This window comes from Propithecus coquereli, unplaced genomic scaffold (assembly GCF_000956105.1).
Source record: "Propithecus coquereli isolate 6110/MARCELLA unplaced genomic scaffold, Pcoq_1.0 Scaffold76, whole genome shotgun sequence".
NCBI classification, from domain to species: Eukaryota; Metazoa; Chordata; class Mammalia; order Primates; family Indriidae; genus Propithecus; species Propithecus coquereli.
Window position 1 is genome coordinate 1,258,450 of NW_012153729.1, and position 23,210 is coordinate 1,281,659.

Consider the following 23,210-nt stretch of genomic DNA (forward strand, 5'->3'; position numbering starts at 1 on the left):
TCCCAAAATGCATCTTCAGCGGAACTAGTTGACTCACCATCAAAATCCCATGGGTCAGCGTAAACAGGCGGAAGAATGCTGGCTGAGTCTCCCCACTGCTCCATCCATGGACTCAAAGAACATATTTCCCCTTTCTTCCCTTTCGGCTTATCTGCTTGCTCACCCATTTATCTGTGTGCCCTTGAGGCCAAGGGAAGTCCAACCAAAGCTCCGAGGCAGTATTAGTGAGCCAGACCCCAAAATGAGTTCCCAAGTGCTCCTCATGTGATTTCACTTCTCAAATACAAGTGCATCCACCCATCAAAGTCTGTCCTTCAGCCCTGAAGGAGCTGCTTCAGCTAGCTCACGAATCAAAGCTTGATTTTTAGGGGCAGGTGAAAGGTGGCAAGGCTGCTGTATCTGTAAATGACAGTCACCGTTAGTGATGAGTTTGCAAATCTGGAAGGGGGAGGGTGGGAGAGGCAGATCCCTCATCCTGAGTCCTGGCTCTGCCACTCACCGCTGTGTGACCCAGGGCAAGTTATCTAACTTCTCTGTGCCTCACCTCATCTGAAAGGTAGTGATAATAAATGTTGTGTACTTCATGGGATTTTAATGAGGATTAAATGAATTGATAGTTGTTTATGTGTCTTAGTCTCTTTTCAGTTGCTTATAACAGAAAACCTGAAACTGGGTAATTTATAAGAAATGAAATTTATTTCTTACATTTCGGGAGGCTGGGAAGCCCAAGGTCAAGGGGGTGCATCCGGTGAGAGTATCCTTGCTGGTGGGGACTCTGCAGAGTCCAGAGGCCGCACAGGCCACCATAGGGTAAGGGGGCCGAGCGTGCTAGCTCAGGTCTCTCTTCCTCTTCATGTAAAGCCACCAGTCCCACTCCCATGGTAACCCATTAACCCATTAAGTCATTAGTCCGTGAACGGATGAATCCATTCATGAGCGCAAAGCCCTCATGACCCAGTCACCTTTTAAAGGCCCCACTTCTCAGTACTGCCACACTGGGAATTAAGTCTCAACATGAGTTTTGGAGGGGACAAACATTCAAACCATAGCATCATGTGGATTATTATTACTACAATTTCTGGGACTCCATTTGTATAGGTGCCTCTACGCTTCACGCAGGAAGACGGTGAAGAATTATTTGCAACTTTTGTGTAATTTCTCAATCACCTGAGCTCTGCTTACCAGGGTGAGGGATGTCCCCCGGGGTAGGCTGAAGAATGGCTCCCAAAGATATCCATGTCCTAATTCCTGGGACCATAGGGACTTGCAGATATGATTAGGGTAAGGATTATCTGAGTGGGCCCTAAATGCAATCTCAAGCACCCCTGTGGAATACACACACAGAGAAGGAGACAGAGAGAGGAGGATGAGGCCATGTGATCACAGAGGCAGAGACTGGCAGGGGGTAGCCAGAAGTCAATATGTACAATTATTATATATCAATTTATATAATATAAATGCCTGTAGTCACCAGACTCTGGAAGAGACAAGAAATGGATTCTCCCTAGAGCCCTGGGAGGGAACACAGCCTCACATACACCTTGACTTTGGCCTCTCCCATGCCCAGGAGCTGTCTCTGAGCGAAGTGGATGGTGTCAGGCTGGAGAGAAGTGATTGTGTCTTCATCCCATCCCAAATTCTGAAAGTCGGCTGCATACCGAACACCTTAAATGGATCTGGCCAGTCAATGAAACAAGCTCCTGTAAGATCATGAAAGCCCAGTGACAGGCAGTGGCTAAGTGCTCAGCCAGCTCCAAATCCAGTGCTCTTTGCTTTCCGCCGCCAGGCGCTCATGTGTGTTAATAGTGGTCGACATTTACGGAGCCGTCACTCTGTGCTAGCACCTTGGCGAAGCATCACGTGCATTAGCTCATCACTCTTTACGACAATCCCATGAGACCTGTCTGTTGTTAGCCCATTTTACAGAGGAGGAAACTGACACAGGTCAGGAAACTAGCTCAAGGTCACCCGGCTGGTGACAGCCACAGAGCAGTGATTTGAACCTGGCCATCCGGCTTTCAAAGCCAAGCTCGCCACCAGCAAATCCATACGCTGATCACATCACGGTCCATTTGCCACTGTCTGGCTCTCCCGAGGCTCTCCTGCTGACTGTCCCAGCCTCCTCCCAGGGAGAGGGATCTGTAGCCCCATAAATGCCGAGAGGGGACTCAATCCCAGGGGGAGATCCTCACTCTACGTATCTTTCAGATACTTGGTGGAGGGTATCACAGAAAACATTATGTGTAGTTGGAGACCTAGCGAGACAGTGGCTTGCTTAACGGACACAGAAATCTGAGATAAAATTAGGAATCCTAGGTCCTCATGAACCCAAATGTGATTTTTAAAAATGGTCTTATCGAAGTGTCTAGACTTGCCCATTTTGCTCAGACCCTGTTGATTGTGGATGGCCTAACAGATCCGAGTCTAAACGGCCCCAGACTGAGCTAGGTGCCCTTGGCAAGCTGGGAGAGGCATTTCGGGAGCTGCGAGTCTGACTTCAGTGAGAAACCTGCTTCTCCTCCTTCACAACAGCGTTCAGACTGATGGCCGGAGATGTGGGTAGACTGGACACCCTGGAGGAGAAGGAAAGAGTGATCCTTCATGTAAGGAGTCTCCAGAGTCAAGTCAGAGAACGAGCAGATGCCTTCCAGCCTAGCCAGTGTTCCCAGATGCTAGCCCTGGCTACAGAGCTAAGAAACGATTAGCAAACATCCCCAGCTCCACAAAAACACATTTGGAAAGAGCTGCGAACTAGAACCCCTCTGGGACAGTGACAGTGTACAAAAAGACAGTCAAGGCTCAGAGAAGTCCTGCCGTGAAGCCTCCCATTCAGGGGGCATTTCTGGAACCATTTCCTTACATAGCGCACGTCCGTGCCCCTCTATTCTGCATGGCGCACAGCACATGCTGGGAAACACGCAATATTAACCCTGGACCCAGGAGCTCCTCACCCTAACTGCGGTGTGATGAATCATAGCGCAGGGCCCTGCCGCCGCACATTCTTTCTTCCCGCCGGACTGATGCCTCCCTGGTGTAGACAAGTGGTTCTCAAATTGGGGCGATTTCACCCCTCGGGACGTCTGGTGATGTCTGGAGACATTTTTGGTTGTCATAGTTGGTGGGGGGCGTGCTAAGGGATGTTGTAAACATCCTACAAGGCAAAGGACAGCCCCGCACAACAGAAAATTATTCGGCCCAAAATGTCAGTGATGCTGAGGTTAGAAACCCTGGGCTAGAGCCATAGAATAATGAGCAAATAAAGCACTTAATCCTCTGATGATGACCTGAAAATTGCTATGATGGATTTTGGACTCTGTGCAATTTAATATTTTCCATAGACAGCATAAAAGCCTTCTTCAGGGCCTCCTCCACTCCCTGTACATCTTCTGCACAGCAAAAATGAAAAATGTTACTTAATTGTTTAAAAAACCAAATTTGAGTCAGCAGGCATTTAGTCATCAGACTTCTACCAAACTAACAAGCACATTGATAAACAGTAATACGAGTGTTGCTTGCAAAAGATGCAATATTGATCCATTTACATGTCATAATTTGGTTCCTTCTGTCTTCTGTGTAATCCTAAAACAAATATATGGTTCACACACACACTATAGACACACACAACACACACACACAGACACACACAGTTAGCAAATGGCATTGGATAGATATGTGTCCTCACTCTCCTCTACTTTTGTTTGAGTGCAGAAAGCAGAAATGTGGTCTACAGGCAGTACTCTGAGCAGACCATGAAAAAGCAGGAGCTTTAACAATCCACACCCTTGGTCCTCTAATAACTCAAAGTTTACCGAATATATTTATTTTTAAGAGTATCTGAACTCTGCCTCACTGGCTGTCGTATAGGTGTGGGCTTTGGAAGGAGAGAAGGATTTGAACGTACGGGAATCTGAATGGAAGGGGTTAGGCTGGGGGCACACATTTTCACCGTTCACAGGCAGATTTCCTTGTGGCTCACTCAGATTAAATTCTTCCAAGTCCCTGACCCGTGAGCTAGTGCTAATTTGCGTGGTTTTATTTTTCCACCCGATTTACAAACTGAGAGAATGATTGCGAATTTTGGCCTGTTTTCCTCCTCAGCATGGGCAGTCACTCGTGTGACTGTAGGATAATTATCCGTGTAGGATAACTTATTGAGATATTAACGTGGTTTTTGTTCTTCTGGAATTTAATGCATCCCTATTCTAAGAAGAAATCTGGGCCTTTAAGTTTCCTTGTCTCAGAGGGCATTTCTGATCCAGGACAAACCGGAAGTTTAGACAGGTAGATGGGCTTCGTCTACTCCTTCCTGGGGTTTTTTTTGAAAGTCTACTCCGGGAAGGAATATGCCAGGCAGGGGATTTGATGGAGAATAGGAAGTGCATAAAGAAGCACAAAATTTGGGGGAAGCGTGAAGATTCTCCAAGACTAGGAAAGGAAAGTTGGGTGGGGTGTTGTGTCTGCAGGTGACCCACAGTGGTGGGGAATGGCTGGGTGGTGCATAGAGCAAGATTCATTTTAGGCACCAGACACCCAACCTCAGCAAATAAGCCTGTGCTTGAACTTGACACAGAAACAACCGTGCCACCCACCTGCATGAGACTAGGTGATGGAACATGGAACATGGGGTCCTCCCCAACTGTTGTTGTTCTACCCGAGACCCTAAGGACATTCACCCAGTAGTAGAGTGTTTGGAGTAAGGAGCTTCAGTGATGACTGAGATTGAATTTCTAGCCAAATAAACAGAAAAGGGGGCTAAGAGTCCCATGGGATTTCACTTGAGAAAAATAAATCAATGTTTGAGTCTGTGGAGCAAAATCCATCTGTACTCATTTACCTATTGTGCTAGAGTAGGCTATGTTCTGCTAAAGTAATAATTCAATCTTGAAATCCAAGTGGCTTAATACAACAAATGCTTATTTCTCACTCATGCTACTCGCCTAATGAAGATCAGTGGGGTTTCTGCTCCACAGAATAAGTCAGGGACCCAGCTTGACAGACACTTCAAGATCCCAACATGTGGCCTTCACAGTCATCAGGGCAAGAGAAGACAGGAAGTGGAGGATTAAGTACTGGCTCTTCAATGCTTTGGCAGGAAGTGATGTAGGTACTTCAACTGGTTTCCCATTGGCTACAGCCAGTCACATGGCCCCACCTAACTTGAAGCGGGGCTGGACACACAGGAGAACCTGTGGATTTTTGTGGGTTGTAAATGCCTCTGCCACAGCCTCTTGGTACTTATCGAACATAGAAAGTGTCTCTTTATTTAATACTATTAATAATTAACATTTGAGTAGAGCTCATTACAAATGTATTTCTTTGGGTCCTTCCCCTGTATTATCTTATTTTAGTCCACTTAAACCTCGTGAGTGAAGGCAATTAAGGTCCACAAAGTGGAACAACATAGGAAATGGAAAAGGAGGACCCAAAACTGAGTTTCTGACCTGAGCCTCTTCTGCTCTTCCACAGGGGCTGCAGAGAAAGTGAGGCTTTGTCAAGGATTTCATTTGGATTTCAATGGAGCCTCCTTAAAGACCACGGTGGTGGCGGTGATGGTGGTGGGGAGACACCAAACCTGCTTATCTGTTTGCTGTTCAGAAAGCAATGACCGCACCAAGATTTTAGTGAGATTTTACCAAATGAGCTGGTTTCCCAATACAAACTCATTCCCTTCTGGTTAAAATATAGTTGCTTCCTCTTCTCAGAGTGGATTTCATGCTGTGTTGCAATGGACCACTTGTTTTAACCCTGGGCTAACTGGAGCCCCAACCTATCCCTGACCTCGCAGAACCACAGCCCTGGCTCAGCAGTTGAGCAAGACCTATTCTGAGAGTGACACGGGGCTTCTGAACTGGAGTGGACCTGAATGGGAAGGGACCCAAATGAGAAGCGGCAGATCACGGACCATCCTGGGGTGAAAACCATGTGGACTTCTGTCCCGGTGAGCAAAAATCAGACTCAAGAGGAACAGTGACCCACAGTGGGTCTATAGGTCTGAATGGGGAAAATAGCTGAGTACCCCTTACATAGCACTGGTGCCGTACCGGTCACTGATGTAAGCACTTTGCAATTTTAATCCTCACGGAAACTTTTTGTAAGGCCACTGTGATTATTATTATTTCCATTTTAAAGATAAGAGAACCAGATATAGGCAGTGCAAATGACTCGTCCGAGGTGGCACTGCTAGCAAGTGGCACCATTGCAATTCAAGTGAATCGTGAATGAAATGTGAATATGGGCGAGAGATTCTACCATCAATGATTTTTTTCCCTGATGATAAAAGTCAAAAATTTTTGGTATAAAAATAAAAAATATGACTATGGTGTATAGGAATGGATGAGTTGCACTAATTTTAAAGCATTTGGTGTTTATTTCCAGCTTGCCCTCCAGAAAGGTCAAAGCGACCTACACTTCCATAGCAGGGAGTTGGAAGTAACTCTGCCTCGCTAGTCTCTGGGCCTCAAGGGCAAGGGGTGGCACTCTGAGGGCACTGCCCACTCAGCCTCCTGCACGCAAATCTCATCTCGGATTTGTCTCCAGGGCTCGGTCTAAACCGTGAGATGAAGTTAACCTCAGCGTTGACTTTCTACTCTGGAGGTGAAAAGACTTGTCTTTGAAATCCAGTTTCTTGTGTAACTGAGCCACTTCCCTCCTCTGAAAAGAAGGACAATAACTGCGGGACTGTTGTTGGGATTCGGTGACAGAGCATATGAAGTGGTCAGCGCTGTGCTTAACACAAGTAAGTGCTGCGCGAGTGTCAGCTGCCACCAACGTCACCGACTTACCATGCGCAGTGTGAAGGGAGAGGGCTCTGTGGGCAGAGATCAGCCTGTCTAATTGGCTTAATAAATGCTTTGTTAAAAGGAAGAGTCATTCCTAGAATCAGCAGGATTCCTGTCATTTCAAGTAAAGTTATTGAGGAACATTAGCTCGCCAGTTTGCACTCAGCAGTGTGTGTGTGTGTGTGTGTGTGTGTGTGTGTGTGTATGTGTGTGCGTGTGTGTATGGGGGGAAGAGGGGCATAGTTTCTGAAACAGGTAGACTAATCACATTCTGTTTTATCCCCATCGCAAACACTAGGTATTTGACGTCGAGGTGACGGAGGAGAGATCAATATGTGTATTTTCTCCCTCCGGAAGCACCAGATGTGGCTAAGTCAAGCGAGGGCAATGATTGGGCCAGAAGCACTGGGGCTTCTCCCTGGCAACGGAGACCACAAAAGCTGTTTCTTCGTCATCACCAACCCAAGCACAAAGCACAAATTGATAAGACTAGATATTGATGGGTGTCAAATAACCTATAAGGAACATCAACGATAACCACCCAGTAGTGGTCCTTCCCCCTCTGGTGACCAGTGCTGTAGGAACCAGCTACGCTGCTCAGTGCGTCATGTACCTGATCTGATTCTATCCTCCCAGCCAGCCCTTGGGGTAAGTAGTACATCCTGTTTTACAGACCAGGAAACTGAGGCTCCAGGAAACGAGCCTCATGTGTCATAGTTCTTATGTGGCAGAGCCAGGATTTAAGCCCAGAGTTGCTTAACTACAAAACCTCTTAAGCGCTCTCTTTCATTCATTCATTTACTAACATTAATTGAGTACCTACTATGTACAAGCAGCATTTTAGATACGAGGTTACAATGATGAATATGTAAACAAGCCTTCATCCTTCTATCAATTTCCTGTGGTGGCCATAACTAATGACCACAAACTTGGTGGCTTAACATAACAGAAAATTCATTCTCTCACAGTTCTGTGCTCCTTCTGGGGGCTCTAGGGGAAAGTCCCTCCTTTGCTTCTTCTGGCTTCTGGTGGCTATTGGTGTTCCTCGGCTTGTGGCCACCTCACTCCAGTCCCTGCCTTTGCGGTCACATTGCCTCCTCCTCTTCTGTGTCTAATCTTCTGCCTTTCTCTTACATGGACACTTGTCGTAGGATTTAGGGCTTACTAGGTAATCCAGGATGATCTCCTCATCTCAAGATTCTTAATTTAATTACATCTGCAAAGACCTTTTTTCCTACATAAGGTGATAGTCACAGGTGCCGGATATTAGGACATGCATATCTTTTGGGAAGCCCTCATTCAGTCTACCCCAGGAGCCATCCTAGGGAATGCAAAATAGCACCACCATTCAACCCAACCCAACCCTTAAAGAGTCGACAACCTAATGAAGTTACACACTAAGCAAAGCAATAAACAAGAGGTGCTTTTAAGAGCCCTGTTGACAATAAAACAGGGCTCGGTGAAGGACAGTGTCTGGGACCCCTATAGGTCAGTGGGACAGGAAGGTTCTCAGTGGGCAGTTCTGAAAGGAGACCTGAAAGACAAGAAGAAGCCAGCTGATCATCTTAGTGGGGCCCAACTGTTCTGGCTCATCTGCTCGTTAATTTATACCTTATGAGTAAATAATACTTCTGAATGAGTTGGTCATCACATCCCCTGCCAGGTTGAGGAAGAAGCATTTTCCTATATGCAGATAAAATGGCTTTAATATCACAAACTGCAAGTTGCCTTAACACGCCACTGGCTCTGCAGCTGCCGAAAGAACGGCTGCAGATCAATTGCTGTAAGTCCAAGCTCATCGCTTTTTGGCTGGCTTCCCCCACCTTTTAATAGGTTTACAGCTTATAACAGAACAGAGCATTGCCTCATTCAGTTCCTTGAGTGTACATTTTGCAACGAGTTTAAACTGGAGAGGCCACTGGCAAGTTATACTGGTCAACTTAGGCATTCAGTGGTTGCTTTAGCGATGGCTCTTTAATACCTAAGGTGGGCATTCAGTTACAATCTATTTGAATATTTTTCCAGCCAAAAATTTTGCAGCCACATTCCATGGCATATGGCTTTGAGGTATTGATTACCCATTGGCTCACCTGTCATAGCTGCTCCAAAAGTATTGTGGGAGGAGAATCCAGACTGGCCCTTGGACCTTTGGCTTCCCCTGGACAGAGGTTGATGGCTTTGCCCGATTGACTCCATGACCTCATAGAGAGCCTTTCGTTCCAAGTTCAGCTAATTACCAAGTCTATTTCTCTGCCCTGAATGACAACCCTGAAAAGCTGTACTCGAGGGACCTCTGGGAGTTTCATCCTCAATGCACTGCCACTCAATGCCGATCAGCAGCCCTGCTAAAAAAGCAAGGTTCGTGGAGCCCTGCCCAAAGGACGTGCCTGCTGCCCTTTCCTCTGGAACCTCGACGATTTAAAATTCTCTCCTTAGATGAGACAAGCCAGCAGGCCTAATGACCACAACTGGGCAGTGTGGGACAGGATGTTGGAACTCCACAGAGCTGTGTGCTTACGCTAAGGGATGCACCCAGAGCCATCGCCGAGTAACTTCCCTGAGGATGTGGGGGAAGATGCTAGTCCTGACACCATCCGGTGTCCTCTCTGGGCGGCATGAGGAAGACATTCCTCTGCTGAGTCACTGCCAGGGAATTACTGAGCTCTTCCTGGGCCACGGGCTGGTTTTAACCTTCTAGATGTGGCTGGTGGTTTCCCCTCGCAGAGCTGACGCTGTGGTGGGTAGGTTTTCATGGCAAGCATTTGGAGAAATTTCTCACTCTTGTGTGTCCTTATTTTCCCTTTGGCCCACTTTTCTCAACTATTTTATATTTATTTTATATTGTGATATGTCATAATTGTTTTATGATATATCTAAAAGATTACCTGTTAGCTATGGATACACATATAGATTATGTAGCAGATAATCTTTTATCTTTTGTGTATCTTTTACCTAAAAGATTAAAAAATATTTGTTTGAAAACTAAAAATAAAATGGTAACTTCATGGCCTTTGTCTTTGTCACGAAATGTGACCGTAGTGGGCTGAATGGTCCCCCAAAAGATGTGTCTGGGACCTAATCCCTGGAACTTGTGAATTTGATCTTCTTTCGAAAAGGAGTCTTCGCAGATCTGAGTTCAGGATCTTTAGATGAGATCACCTTGGACTATTCAGTTGGGCCCTAAATCCAATGACAAGTTTCTTTACAGGAGAAAGACACAGATAGAAGAGGAGAAGACAGACACACAGAGAGGAGGAGGTGACAGGATCTCGGAGGCAGAGATCCAAGTGATGGGCCACAAGTCAAGGAAGCCGGCTGCCACCTGAGGGTGGAAGATGCAAAGGGTGGATTATCTCCCAGAGCCTCTGGAGGGAGTGCTGCCCTGCCAGCACCTCCATTTCAGACTTTTAGTCTCCAGAACTGTGAAATAATACACTTCTGTTGTTTTAAGCCACCCACAGTGGCTTAAACAGGGGCAATTTGTCACAGCAGCCCTAGGAAACAAACAAAGTGACTGAATTCCTTTTGCAGACCTTGCTCAGGAAATGCTGAGAGATCTGATGGCTTAAAGACTTCACTTCCAACTTTCTAGGAGTGTGACACCTCACTCTCCTAGAGCTGTGGCTCTAGCGGCAGCTGTGCAGTTCATAAAGGGTTCTCTGCCAAGGGTCCAGGCTAGGGAAGCAGAAAAGTTTGTGGTAGAAAATCCATCCTTGGTGATATATTTCATTTTCTGATAGCAAATTAGACTAGATGACCCAGTCTCAGTTTCTCTCCGTTATATTATAATGACATAATGACTATAATTATGATAAAAACACAGCACAAATTTTTTCCTGTGTTGCTGTGATGCCAGCAAGTTGCACAGAGGGCGGTTTTATCTGTTTCAGTGGAGCGCTCTCTGAGAGGGTCATCCTCCGGAAGGTCTCGGTGCAAGGGCAGCACAGCACCTGTGTTTCCTGCCGAATGTTTTCACCAGGGGCCACACGTAGAGTCCGCTGTGGACATCTGAAGCCCAGTCAGCCTGGGGTGATGGGAAAACTGCTTTCTAACAAAATATAGATTGGCCGGATGCTTTCCCATGGGGATTTTCAGGTCAACCTCTTACTAATTGTACAGACCAATTTATTTATTTATTTTTGCAGTGAACTAATTACAAACTACTTAAAAGAGCTTCAGGAAGCAGAGAGGACTCTATGTGTTCATGGTGTTAATAATACTAACAGTTATCATCACAAATGCCTTATAGATAGACAGATAACAGTCTTTGGAAATACATTTGTAAAATATAGACTCAATACAACTGATAAAGAAAAACAAATCCCCATTATTATTTCTGAATGTTACATGAAGGGAAGTGTTTAAGGGTTCATAAAGCAACCTTTAACGACTTTCTGAGACGATGTTGTATACTTGACCCATCCAACCACAACATCTGTAACCTTGGGGAGGATGAGAACTACTATGGGAGGAATGCTAAGAGAGACAAACAGCCAATTTTCAGCTTTTGATCACAAAAAAATGGGCTTAGAGGAAGGGGAGCTTAAAGTCTCTATGTAAACAAGCATATTAAAAAGAGAATAAGGGCTAGACACTTTGCTGTAAGGAGGGAACTGAAACTGTCTCATCTGTCTCATCCAGGAGGCAGGGAGGCTGAGGCTTCCTTAAGGAAGGGAAGGCCAAGAGGCCTCTTGCAGCTGCAAGAACCACATGGGAGAAGGGAGACAATGTCAGAGATGGCTTTGCCCTTGCCCTGGGGAGCTGAGGTAGAGCCAGGCCTAAGCCAGGAGGTTGTCCATGGCAACTGCAGGTGAGTTAGCCTCTGAATTAGTTTGCTAGGACTTCCATAACAACATCCCATAGACTGGATGGCTTAAACAATAGAAATTTATTTTCCAACAGTTCTGAAAGCTGGAAGTCCAAGATCACGGTGTCAGTAGGGTTAATTTCATTCAGAGGTCTCTCTTCTTGGCTTGCAGGCAGCGGCCCTCTCTCTGTGTCCTCTGTGTGTCCCCTCTTTGTCCTCTGTGTGCAAGCATTCTTGGTGTCTCTCTCTTCTTATAAGGACACCAGTCATACTGGGTTAAGGCCCACCAATAGAACCTCATTTAACCTTAACTACCTCTTAAAAGGGCCTACCTCCAAACACAGTCACATTCTGAGGAAAACTGAAATTTAGGACTTCAACATATGCATATTGAGGGCATAATTCAGTCTATAACAGCCTCATGAGGTTTTTGAAGAGTTATATCATATTTCTTTCACATTGACGTATGGAAAGGGCTCTAAGTTGTGTAGACTGCCTTCTCTTTAGGCCAGGATACCTGAATATCCCTTGATGGCCTTTGATCTACTTTTGCCAACAGAATGTGGCAGAAGTGACATTTAGCAGGTTCTGGCCTGGACTTCAAGAGGCTGTGTAGGCTTTCACTCTCTTTTGGAATCCTGCTGTCACCTTGTGAACAGGCGTGGATTAGCCTACTGGGGAATGAGAGGCCATGTGGAGCCAACATCACCATTCCAGAGCTGTTGCAGCAGCTGACCACAGATGCCTGAGTAAACCCAGTAGAGACCGGAAGAGCCACTCAGCTGAACCCAGCCCAAACTGCTGACCTGCAGAATCATGAGCTAAATAAATGGTTCTTGTTTTAAGTTGCTAAGTTTTGGAATGTTTTGTTATGCAGCAAAAGCTAACAGTACACAGGGCCTAAAAGATACTCTCTTACGCTCAGGTGGCCAGAAGCATTGGCAAAGCCACGGAAGAGGGTTATCAGAGGGCAAGTACCACGTTCTTATTAGCGATGATAGCTTGGAGTGGAGGCTAAGGAGAGCAGGAGGCTTGGGTTTTAGGCACATCCATTTTAGAGACAGGAAGAAAAGAAGTTTACTCTATTTTCAAATATTCCAAATCAGTGGTTTTAAAATTTTTTCTACACGTGGAAACTGCTTTTTTAAAAAAACTTATACACATCCTCAATGTATAAAACAGATAACATTTGTAATTTATTGCTTTAAATCTAATTTATGTGGTTAAATATACAAAATTATTTTAAAAAGTCAATGAGAACAAGAAGGATAATAGGATTATTAACTCAAGCATTCAAAATTGGGGGTAATGGAAGATAGGAATAGTCTTAACTTAGCACCCTTAATTTCTATATGTTATTTTGCTAGCAGGGTATTGAAAATCCTGATAAACACACATAAGAAGTTGTGATGGGAAACAGTTTTTAACAGCTTGCCTTGCAATCTCAGGATACTCCTCAAATAAACTGTGGCAGGCTCAATGTTTTACATTGGTACATAACAAGACTGGGTGCAAGCTTTCTGCAATTACATCAAAATTACCTTAAAGTATACTTTTTCCAAGTGAAAACTTAATCAATCATTTGTAAAACCTGTGATGCACCTCCCAGAACCCTGGAAGTTCATGAAGCACACTTGGAAAACTAATTGTCCAACATTTCATTATGAAAAACTTTGAAGATGTGCAAATCTTGGCAAAGAGCGTTGCAAGGAGGCCTCAGGGCCACCGACTCTGTCCTCTTCATTTCAAAAGGAGGAACTCAGGTCTGAGGAAGAAAATGCTTTTCTCGGGATTTACATACAGACATCCTGGCTCCCAGCTGAGTTCTCTTTTTCGGGAGACAGAGACATGAGCCCGTGAATGAGCTGGGTCCACGAGAATGAGCTGGGTTCTCATCAATTTCTTTTTTACGCTCTGACAAAGTGAGTAAGGTCGATTTAAGGGAATGCACAAGTAAATAACGATTCCTACTTCCCTGGGAGGATTTTAATGCTTGGTATACAAAGTCTGCATATGTGAATTTATGATTGAATTTGCTTTTAAAAAAAGTCTTATTAAGACTCCAGAGCAGCAGCTTCAGGAGTCAGGCACTGAGGCAGACATAAGTTGAGAAACTTTCTGGCATCACTCTAGAAACTACAGTTCCTCCACCGCTGTGGCGGGTTTCGGGGACCTGCTCTTCCCCACACCCAGAGCCACACGGGCCAAATGGAGAGTTTCCAATGACGCTGCCTCCCTGGCGACAGTGATTGATTGAGGGGTGGGCATCTGCCTCAAGCTGGGCCAATCATAGCCTTCTGCAGCCTGGCTGTATTCCCAGACCTGGCCAATGAGCGTCTTTGCCCAGGATCTTTCTTTTTTGGAAATTGAGAAGCCTTCTTCCCTCTCTGGTCCCAGGGCTGTGGGGACATGAGCCAAAGAAATGGATGAAGACAAGCAGATAACCTTCACAAAGGGAGAGTAGACACACAGGCAGAGTGCAAAGGCTGTTTTTACTTGTGAGAGGCCAGTTCCTCCTGCCCTTACTGAGGTTTGGTTACTTAGATCTCTACATTTCATTTTCCTTCTTCAGTTAGTTCGAATTGGGTTTCTGTCAAGTGAAACCAGAATCCTGATGAATATAGGGAATACTTTGCAAGTATAATAAACTATTTCCTAGGAAAATGAACTTATGCACAGAATGGGAAGTTTGCATGAAACTTAAGGGAAACACGAACCTCACCACCTGAACTTGGTGGGATCCAATGATCCCAGTTAAAAAAAATTCTGCAATGAAACTGTGGTTAATAAGGGACTGGATTTGATTACGGATTGTACTTGGTCAGTCTTTCTCCAGGATCTCTGAGTGCTCTGAGAGCATGGACTGCACAAATCAGCAGCTACTGGTTGTGCATAATCCTCAACTATGAATTCACTATGAACAGGGTAAAAAAGCTCATGGGCCAGCTGTGAGGGCAGATACATTACACTGTCCCTACAGGATTTGTGACTATTCAGCCACCAAAGAAAACGAATTGGAAATATAAAAATTCCATTTCACTTGATGAAATGGAGACTCTGTGGGACACTTGAACTGGCCGGGAGAGACAATCTGTCCCTCTGTGTAGATTCCATGTTGGTCAGCATCATCAAAAAATATTTACATATAACCTATGAACATTGACCCAGGTGTTGACAACTGAAGGTAAATTTGCTGAGAAATGAGCTTGACTTCCAAGGCTGAACAGCTCTGCTTTTCTTCATCAGACATCTTTTCCAGCCCATTAACCTCTCCCAAGTTTTAAAAAAAATCCCATCTCTTCCCAGGCCACCTTGTTTTTTTACAGTCCAGCTTCGCATTCTGTGTGCCCCGGCGCCAACACTCCTTAAGTTTCTCTTTTACTCTCTGTATTTTGCTGCATTTTATTACAGGCTCTTGGCTGCTTAGGAACTGTAGTCCTCTACTGTGCTCTGTCCCCTGGGGCTTCCCAAATTTATTATCTGGTTTATTATTAGTGAGTCCAATAAACTAGGCCTTTTTCTGGGATTTTACTTTGCCTCTTGCTCAAGCCAAATTCTCCTGGCTGCCTCCAGTGCTGAGCCTCCACAACCAGGCTCTGGGGATCAAAAGTCCTGGATACTGGCATCTCCAAAGCACTCACACTCAGTTCTGTCCTGATTTCACATTGCAACCATAGGACATTCTGCCAAGTGACAGGGCACACAAAGAGCTAAGCCTTTTTTCCATACTGTGGTTTTCATTAGGCACATGTGTGTGTGTCTGCCTATAATAACAGGTAGGAACTTATGCCTAGGAATTTCTGCTCCGCTAAAGCCACAGCTGTTTAGAATGGTATCCCCACTTGGCGTTTAGCCATATGCAAGCCTACTTCAGCAGAAACCACGACCTCTCATCAGCCTCCAGCTTAATGAATAATCACAAAAAATACAGGTCAGCACCTGCCAACGGGCAGAGCGGGAGGGATTGCTTTGGCTAAGTCAAGGTCTCTGTGTTTCCCATTTTTCTTTAATGCAAGGCTTCTTGGCTGTTTTTCTTCGGAAAGCACAGGAAGCTGAAGAAATTCCCTCTTCTTGGCAAATGACACTTTTTCAACTTTCCTTCATGGGTTTTCTTTTTTTTTTTTTCTTTTTGAAATTGATTTTATTTAGGCTACTGCAATAAGAAGAGCGCCCCACATCCAAATTTCAGAATGTCTCAGCAGGGTGGTTTTGTTCTAGACTTCTATAGGGAGGGGGTGGGGCTGATTTTACTACCATTGGCATTGTTTTTGTTCAAGGCTATTTTCTTTTTTCTTTTTTTTTTTTTGAGACAGAGTCTCACTGCGTTGCCTGGGCTAGAGTGCCGTGACATCAGCCTGGCTCACAGCAACCTCAAACTCCTGGGCTCAAGCAATCCTCCTGCCTCAGCCTCCCGGGTAGCTGGGACTACAGGCACGTGCCACCATGCCCGGCTAATTTTTTCTGTATATTTTTAGCTGTCCAATTAATTTCTTTCCATTTTTTTTTTGGTAGAGACAGGATCTCACTCTTGCTCCGGCTGGTCTCAAACTCCTGAGCTCAAACGATCCACCCGCCTTGGCCTCCCAGAGTGCTAAGATTATAGGCGTGAGCCACCGCGCCCGGCCCCAAGGCTATTTTCAAAAGTGATAATATTCCATTGACTAACAGCCCCCAGATCCTGGTGTTGTCTGTTCCCAGTTATTTGTTCCACGTATATTTACTCTGGCTCTGAAATAAATAGATGTACTCCTCTGGCTGTCAGCGGGGGGGCTTTTCATACCAAGAGCAAGTGGCCATTCATTCTCATATGAAGCTCCAGACAGCTGCCATGAAGTTATAGCTGGACATAGTGGACAACCCTAAAAAATAATATGGCATGTATGGAGAGGGTGGGTATGGGTCAAGGAGGGACCAGAGTGGATGGGGGTAGTCAGAAAAGCCTTCCCAGAGGAGGAAAAGCCAGGGCCTGCAGGCATTAGAGGACACAGGGTGGTGAAGCTGGTAGTTAAGAGTGTGGATTCTGGAGCCAGACTCCTTGGGTACAAAGCCTGCCTGTGGTTTGCGAGCTGCTTGACTCTGGGCAAGTTATACGACCTTCTCGTCCTGTTTCCTCTATAAAATGAAGTGAACAGTAGTACAGTACAGAAGTGAACAGTGGTATTTGTTTTCTATTGCTGTGTAACAAATTACCACAAACCTAGGAGCTTAAAACAGCACTCATGTGTTAACTCACAGCTCTATAGGTCAGAAGTCCAGCTCGCTATGGTTGCACCCTCTGCGCAGGGTCTTAGAAAGCCAGAGTTAAGGTGTCTTGTCTGGGCTGAATTCTCACCTGGAGGCTCTGGAGTAAAAAATCTGCTTCCAAGCTCGTTCTTGTGGGTGGCAGAATTTATTTCCTTGTGTCTGCAGGGTTGAGGTCCCTGTTTCCTTGCTGGCACCAATCTTAGCTCCTCAAGCTCGGTCCTATCCCTTGCCACATGGCTCCTCCATCTCCAGGCAGCAGCGGCTCATCAAATCTTTATTCTACTTTGAGTCTCTGACTTCACCTTCTTTGATCAGACCGAGAAAACTCCCTGCTTTAAGGGGCTCATGTGATTAGGTCAGGCTTACCAGATAATCTCTCCCTTTCCCAAGGATAACTGATCTGGGTCTTTAAGTACGTCTGTAAAATCCCTTTACGGGGGTACCCATATTAGCAGTTCCTTGAATAACTAGGAGAGGTGTGTGTACACCGGGGCTGGAAATACTGGGAGGCCATTTGGAATTCTGCTTGCCATCTGCACCTACTTCTACAGAAGTTGTAAGGCCTAAATTAACAAGTGTATGTAAAGTGCCCGGCACATACCAAGCATGTTTCAGGAGAAGAATTTGCATGCAAAAAATCAGCCATTTGGGTTTCCAGGATTGATGAGAACTTGGTTGGGGTGAAGAAATGTGTTAGGTTTTGGAAACGATGAAACAGCCTTCAGTTCTTGGCTAGGGGATTCATTTTGATCTATTTGGAAACAAGAAGGGCCTATCCTCCTTGGATGAACGGCACTGATGTTTGCCCTGATTTAGGTCTTTGCTGTGGCAATGGCAGTGAGGACCAGGCTTTGGAATGAAGGAGAAGAAACCCGAACGTGGCCTTCTGGATTAGCCCTTTCGGAAACCATCTGCTTGGGGCCTTTGATTCTGAGAGGAGCGGAGAGGTTTCCTCTAGCTGCAAGTTCAGGGATTCAGAAACCACGAAAATAATATCTTTTCCAAAACCATTCAAACAAGGCTCTAATAGGGAGAAACGAGAAATGGAAGTTGGGATTCCCACTCCCTCTGCTAACCGCACACAGGTCGTGGTTGAGGTCCATTTCAAACTGAAGGAGGCCAGTTCCTTTCTTAGCCTGGTATTGTTGGCGGAGAAACCGGACAAGGGGCCAAGGCCCTGTTGACTCTGGGAGAAGGGCAAATAGCCCCCATCCATGAGTAAGAACCTGATTTTTATCCACCCTGAGGGTTAAACTCCCTGCTCACAAGAAATCTTGATTCCAAATGGTCTGGGGCAGGCACGAAATAAGCAGCAAAGAGATAAAAACATCGGGGGGGAGACTGTATTATTCATTCCACAGATGCCATGGGGGAAAGGAGCTTATTTTCCCAAAACTCCTAGACTAGATAATTCTTATATCCAGCTGAATTCCTTTTCATCTCTCCTGGCTGCTTCTCCCTCTTCTCCTCTATCCGCCTCAGCTTCTGAATTTTCTCAAAGCTTCTCCAGGAAAAACTTCAGCCAATTTACTCCCCTTGACCAACTGTCATGTTTGAAAAGCTGCCCAATCTCTTTGCTGTGATTTTAAAGAGAGACTCAGGACTAGGTTTTCTTCCAGTGACAGCAAGGAGGTATAGGAGAGGGGAAGACAGGAGCTTCCAATGCTGGGAAATACACACAGAGATACGCACACACACGCGCACACACACACATTCACTTACACACTTCTAAGAAATGCTGAATCTGTAATTGCAGGATAATATAACCTTCCTGATTTTATTGTCCTATGGAGGATGTGAAGAAAGAAAGGCAGGGACTCATATTTGTGCTGTAGCTGTTGGAGTTTGTACACTAGGGAGGCATGACCCTGTTTGACCTTGCCTGTCAAAATCACAGGGTTACAGAGATACCACATATCGACCAAAGATATGTGGGCAAAAGGCCAGGCCAAGCTGACCAGTTTTAACATGTCACAGGACAGACATTGTCTGGCTCCGGCAGCTTGTGGGCTAGGAAAGAAATCCGAAGCTCCACATCTAAGAATGCAAGGACGGCAACAATGCGAATTGTCACCTGTGCTCCAGGTAAGCCTGCCCTACGTCCTTATTAAAGAAAAGGCGTAAGAGCAACATGACTCTGGCTTGTTGGTTTATGGCCTGAAGTAATGAAGACTCCATCTCCCTTGTTCCCTGTGCCTTTCCTCTTCACTATTCAAGACAGGTGCCAAATGTGTCATCGTGCCTGATGGAGCCTGGCGTTGTCTCGCTGGCTGTGATCAGCAGTCGACTACCTGACAGAAACACTCTCCCTGATTACATTTTTAACCTGGATTGTGCCACGCTTACTTACATTTTGTGGGGGAAAAGAGAGGAAGAAGAAAAGAACAGTGGCTTATGGAGGTTTGCAGAAAACTCCAGGGTCGGATAGCACACGGACAGCCCACCCTGCACACAAGGTGTCTTCCCATTTTTAACCTAACTAAATATTGACGCCCAATGAACAAATATTGATTGAGAACATTCAAAGCAATGTACAAGCTCCCCTTTCTACTGGAAATCACAGAGGAATGGAGGGGTGGGGTGGGCAGGAGATAAGCCTTCACCTACCTCTCACTGGTAATGAACTCAGTGCTAGACAGATACTTTCTGACTCCTTGCCATTCCTTATTAGTATGGTGGTAAAAATTTTTAAAAAATCACTCAGACTAACAGTCTCTTCTGGGCAAGTGGTGAAGAACGCTGATTTGGCTTATTTTATTACCCGCACCTCCACTGGCGTGGCAGACGATTTGCTGATACGATTATTTGGGATAGCACTCGATATTAGGTATTGGCATGGTGGCATCCACATATGTTCATAAATCACAAGATTTTAAATATTGGCGCGGTTGTGGCTACAATTGTTTGTGCAAGAGAAAAACAATGACCAAGGTCATTCATGGTTACTTCCTTTGCTGTCCTTCTAATTATTAGTCTGCACTGGGATCTGGAGGCTTCCTTGGCCCTGCACAAGCAGCAAGCACCAGTGCCTCTTCAGCAATTCCACGTCCTCATATGGTCAGGGCACACTCTCACTTAAGGCAATGAGCCACTTCCTCTCACAATAGAACTCCAAGCGTGCTTCAAATTCACACTGGCTAATGAGTCTTCTGTGTTCCATTTTTAACTCTGATATAAGTAACAACACATCTGCTTATCAACACGATCATGTTGACGTTTACGATACAGTTTGGGTGGAGGGAGGGTGTTCTCTGCCTCTGAGGTCCAGTGTCAGTGTTGATAAGTGCAGCTGACCCTGCTGGTGTGGCCCACAAACCTTGCCTGGGAAACTGTCATATTCGGGCAACCACACAGAACCACTCTGTGACCTCGGAATACAGCAGGGTCACCAGCCCCTATCAATCCTGTTAAATGACCAAAATCATTTCTGGTCAGTAAATGTGTGCATGTGTGTTTTGTTTTTGTTTTTATTTTGACATGTAAGGATGTGGAAATCAAACTTAAAATTGACTGTAAAACAGTTTGGTGACAAAGAATCTTGTTTTTCTGTCAAAATATTCCCCCAGACGTTCCTTTAGGACCAAAGTAACACAGGGAAGTTTAAGGCTACAGAAATGTGACTAAACGAACACTGATCACATTTACAAAAGCCAGTGACTTTGACCACAATCCCTTGTTCTCAAATCTGCAGCAGACATGTAGATAACTTTTCCAAGGACAAAATCTCCTAGTTCACTGATCCAGACGCCCATGTTATTGACAAAATAAAGGTAATATTGAAAATGACAGTGTCTGAGAAGCAATCTCAAATTGCCTTTTATTATTGCACACAATTAGCAATGGAATTGAGAACCACTTTCTTTCTAATATAAAATCATCAGCCACAGAGTTGCAATTGAAATGTATCACAGCGATTCAGCCAATAACTCAACTTCCTCCTTTTTAAAATTTTTCTGAAATTTTTTTTGCCCCTTCCCCCAGTCTCAGCATTACAGAATGAATAACGAGCAGTTACATTGGGCTAGCTCTGAGTTTCAACAGAGATTTATGGTCTTCCCATCCTCCGGAGGGACTATGAAACCACAGATGACATCTCATTTTGAAATCTCTTGTATTAAGAAGAGATAGGTGTGGTGCAGAAGCGAACTCCGCATGCGAGTGATACTCAGACAAGTTCTGTACTTCAAAACAGAGTCCCTAACCCCCACTGAACGCTTCCTGCCACTAGCTGCGGATCTCAGCAATGACCGTTCTGCCTCCCCAAACGTCCCCATTTTTTTTTAAATATCCTTAATTTTATTCTAAATAGGTTTGATATTTTTCCCCTTTACATTCTGCTTTGGGTTTTAAAAATTCCCAGGCAGATTTTTATCTCTTCTGCAGAAGCATCGAGCCTCATCCAAGTCAGTTCAAATCATCACGATAATACAAGGTAATAAAACTGCCTTCAAGTTTTAACACTCGCAGGAGAGGGACAAGCCACGGTTTAAATTAAGAGCAAGGGGGTGGCTGTGTCAGAGACCTGAGCCGCAGTTCAGCCCTTGTGCTGTGACAGTGGGCAGAGGAGTAAGGGAAGGGAAAGGGCTGGGTTTGGGGGAGAGGCATGCTTTCTGGAAGGTGCTCAGGTCTGCCCCAAGAGCAGAAGTGAAGTGGTGAATTCGAACCAGCTCTGGAGTTGCTCCGTTTGGGGACAGAGCCGGAGTCCTGCAGCGGCTTTCCACATCAGGACCGAGAGAAAGGAGGTGGGAATGGACCCGGGAACAAGAGTGGGGCTAAGTAACTTACGAACACAGGAGGAGTTCGAGGGGAGGGGCTCAGAGCGTTTCTTCGGCGCGCGGCTGCATAAAACTTTCTCGCACTGAGCTCTCACTGCAGGACTGAACTCTGAGGCCCCCCGCAGCTGGTGGGGTCCGGGTGGGGAACACTCTAAGCCCAGTGCCAGGGACGGCGGGGGAGACTAGACGGGGGCGCGGGGGGCGGGCCCCGGGGAGGCCGGCGCGGGCGCGCGCGCTTTAGGGTCCCCGGGACAGGGTCCTCACCTGTTCCAGCGGGCCACCTTCCTCCGGTAGTACCGCAGCGCCTCCTGGCTGGCCAGCAGCGAGTCTTCGGGTCCGAGGAGAGGCGGCTCCTCCAGGACATTGTACAGCGGGTGGGCGAAGAGGGCCTGCAGCTTGGAGCCCGAGCCGCTGCGGCCACCGCCGGCCGGCTCAGCCCGGGGCCCGGCTCGGGAAAAGTTGTGCGCGACCGTGCCGGGGGCCGAGGAGGCTGCGGCCGCGGCCGGGGCCGGGGCCAGGGAGGAGGCGCGGCTGGCGCACGGGCAGCCCCGCGGGCGCTCCCGGCGCCGCAGCTGGCGCTGCACTTGGGGCCAGAGGTGGAAGTAGAGGTCGGCGGAGAGCAGCGCGCCCAGCAGCAGCAGGGTCAGCAGGCGGTCCCGGCGCAGCCCGGGCATGGCCCAGCCGGGGCGCGGGCCGGCAGGGTGCGCCGGCCAATGGGGGTGCCGGTGGCGGCCGGGCCGTCTCCGGGGACCCGGGAGGGCGCTGGGGTCGCAGGCAGAAGAGGCTCCCGGAGTCCCGCCCGCGGGCCGGCCGGGCTCGGGGGTGTCGGAGCGCTCGCCGCGCGGGCTGGACCCCCTTTGAGAGGTGTCGCCCCTGAACTTGGGGACCGGGTGCACAGAGCGCCGGGGCTCGCGGTGTCAGCGGGCGTCGCTTCTTCGCGCGGACTGGAGCCGAGAGGATGGTGGTCTCCCGCGCGTCCGCTTCTCTCCCCTTTTCTGCCCCGCGCCCGCCCGCCCGGGCGCCCGCGGCAGGTGACAGGCCCAGAGCGCGAGTGCTGGCTGCCACCGCGGGCGGACGGGCGGCGGGGCCGGGGACGACCGCGAGGAGGAGAGTGGAGAGCGGGCGGCGGCGGGCGGCTGCAGAGCCCGGGGCGTCTCTCCCGAGGATGCTGTCGCTCGGCGGCTGCTGCGACTGCTCCCGCGGCTCCTTCTGCGGGCGGCGGGGACGCCGGTGCTCCCGGCTGGCACGGGCGGCGGGAGTGGGGAGTTGGCGAGGCGGGGGCGGCCCGGGGAGCTTGTGTGCGCGCCCGGACTCCCAGAGGCAGAGGTAACGCGGGGCCTCCCCCCGCCTGGCCTGGCGCCGGCACCTCCGCCCACTCTCAGCTGGCACCTGCCTCTGGCGCAGCTCGACAGCCAACTCCCGAGCCCTCTGCCGGCTGCGCCCGTCCACCTTGCCACCCGCCCCGCTGCCTGCGCCTCCCTCCCCACCCCACCTCTCGCCGCCGCTCCAGGCCTCCGACTGTCCCTGCTCAGGTCTCAGTCCAGACACTTTGGGGGACTCAGGCGAGGGGCCTGAAGCTTTTAATTTCCATTTTTATTTTTAGAA

The 23,210-nt window shown here is 47.3% G+C and overlaps 1 protein-coding gene across 1 annotated transcript in view; it reads right to left on the reverse strand.

Moving 5' to 3' along the window:
* The window catches only part of FAM20A (family with sequence similarity 20, member A), a 56,909-nt gene extending 34,615 nt beyond the window's left edge, over positions 1 to 22,294 (reverse strand). Inside the window, exon 1 of the mRNA XM_012662293.1 lies at positions 21,870 to 22,294. Coding sequence (XP_012517747.1) covers positions 21,870 to 22,279 — 410 coding nt within the window. The 5' untranslated portion in view covers positions 22,280 to 22,294. The remainder of the gene's footprint in view (positions 1 to 21,869) is intronic.
* Positions 22,295 to 23,210: the final 916 nt, after the last annotated feature.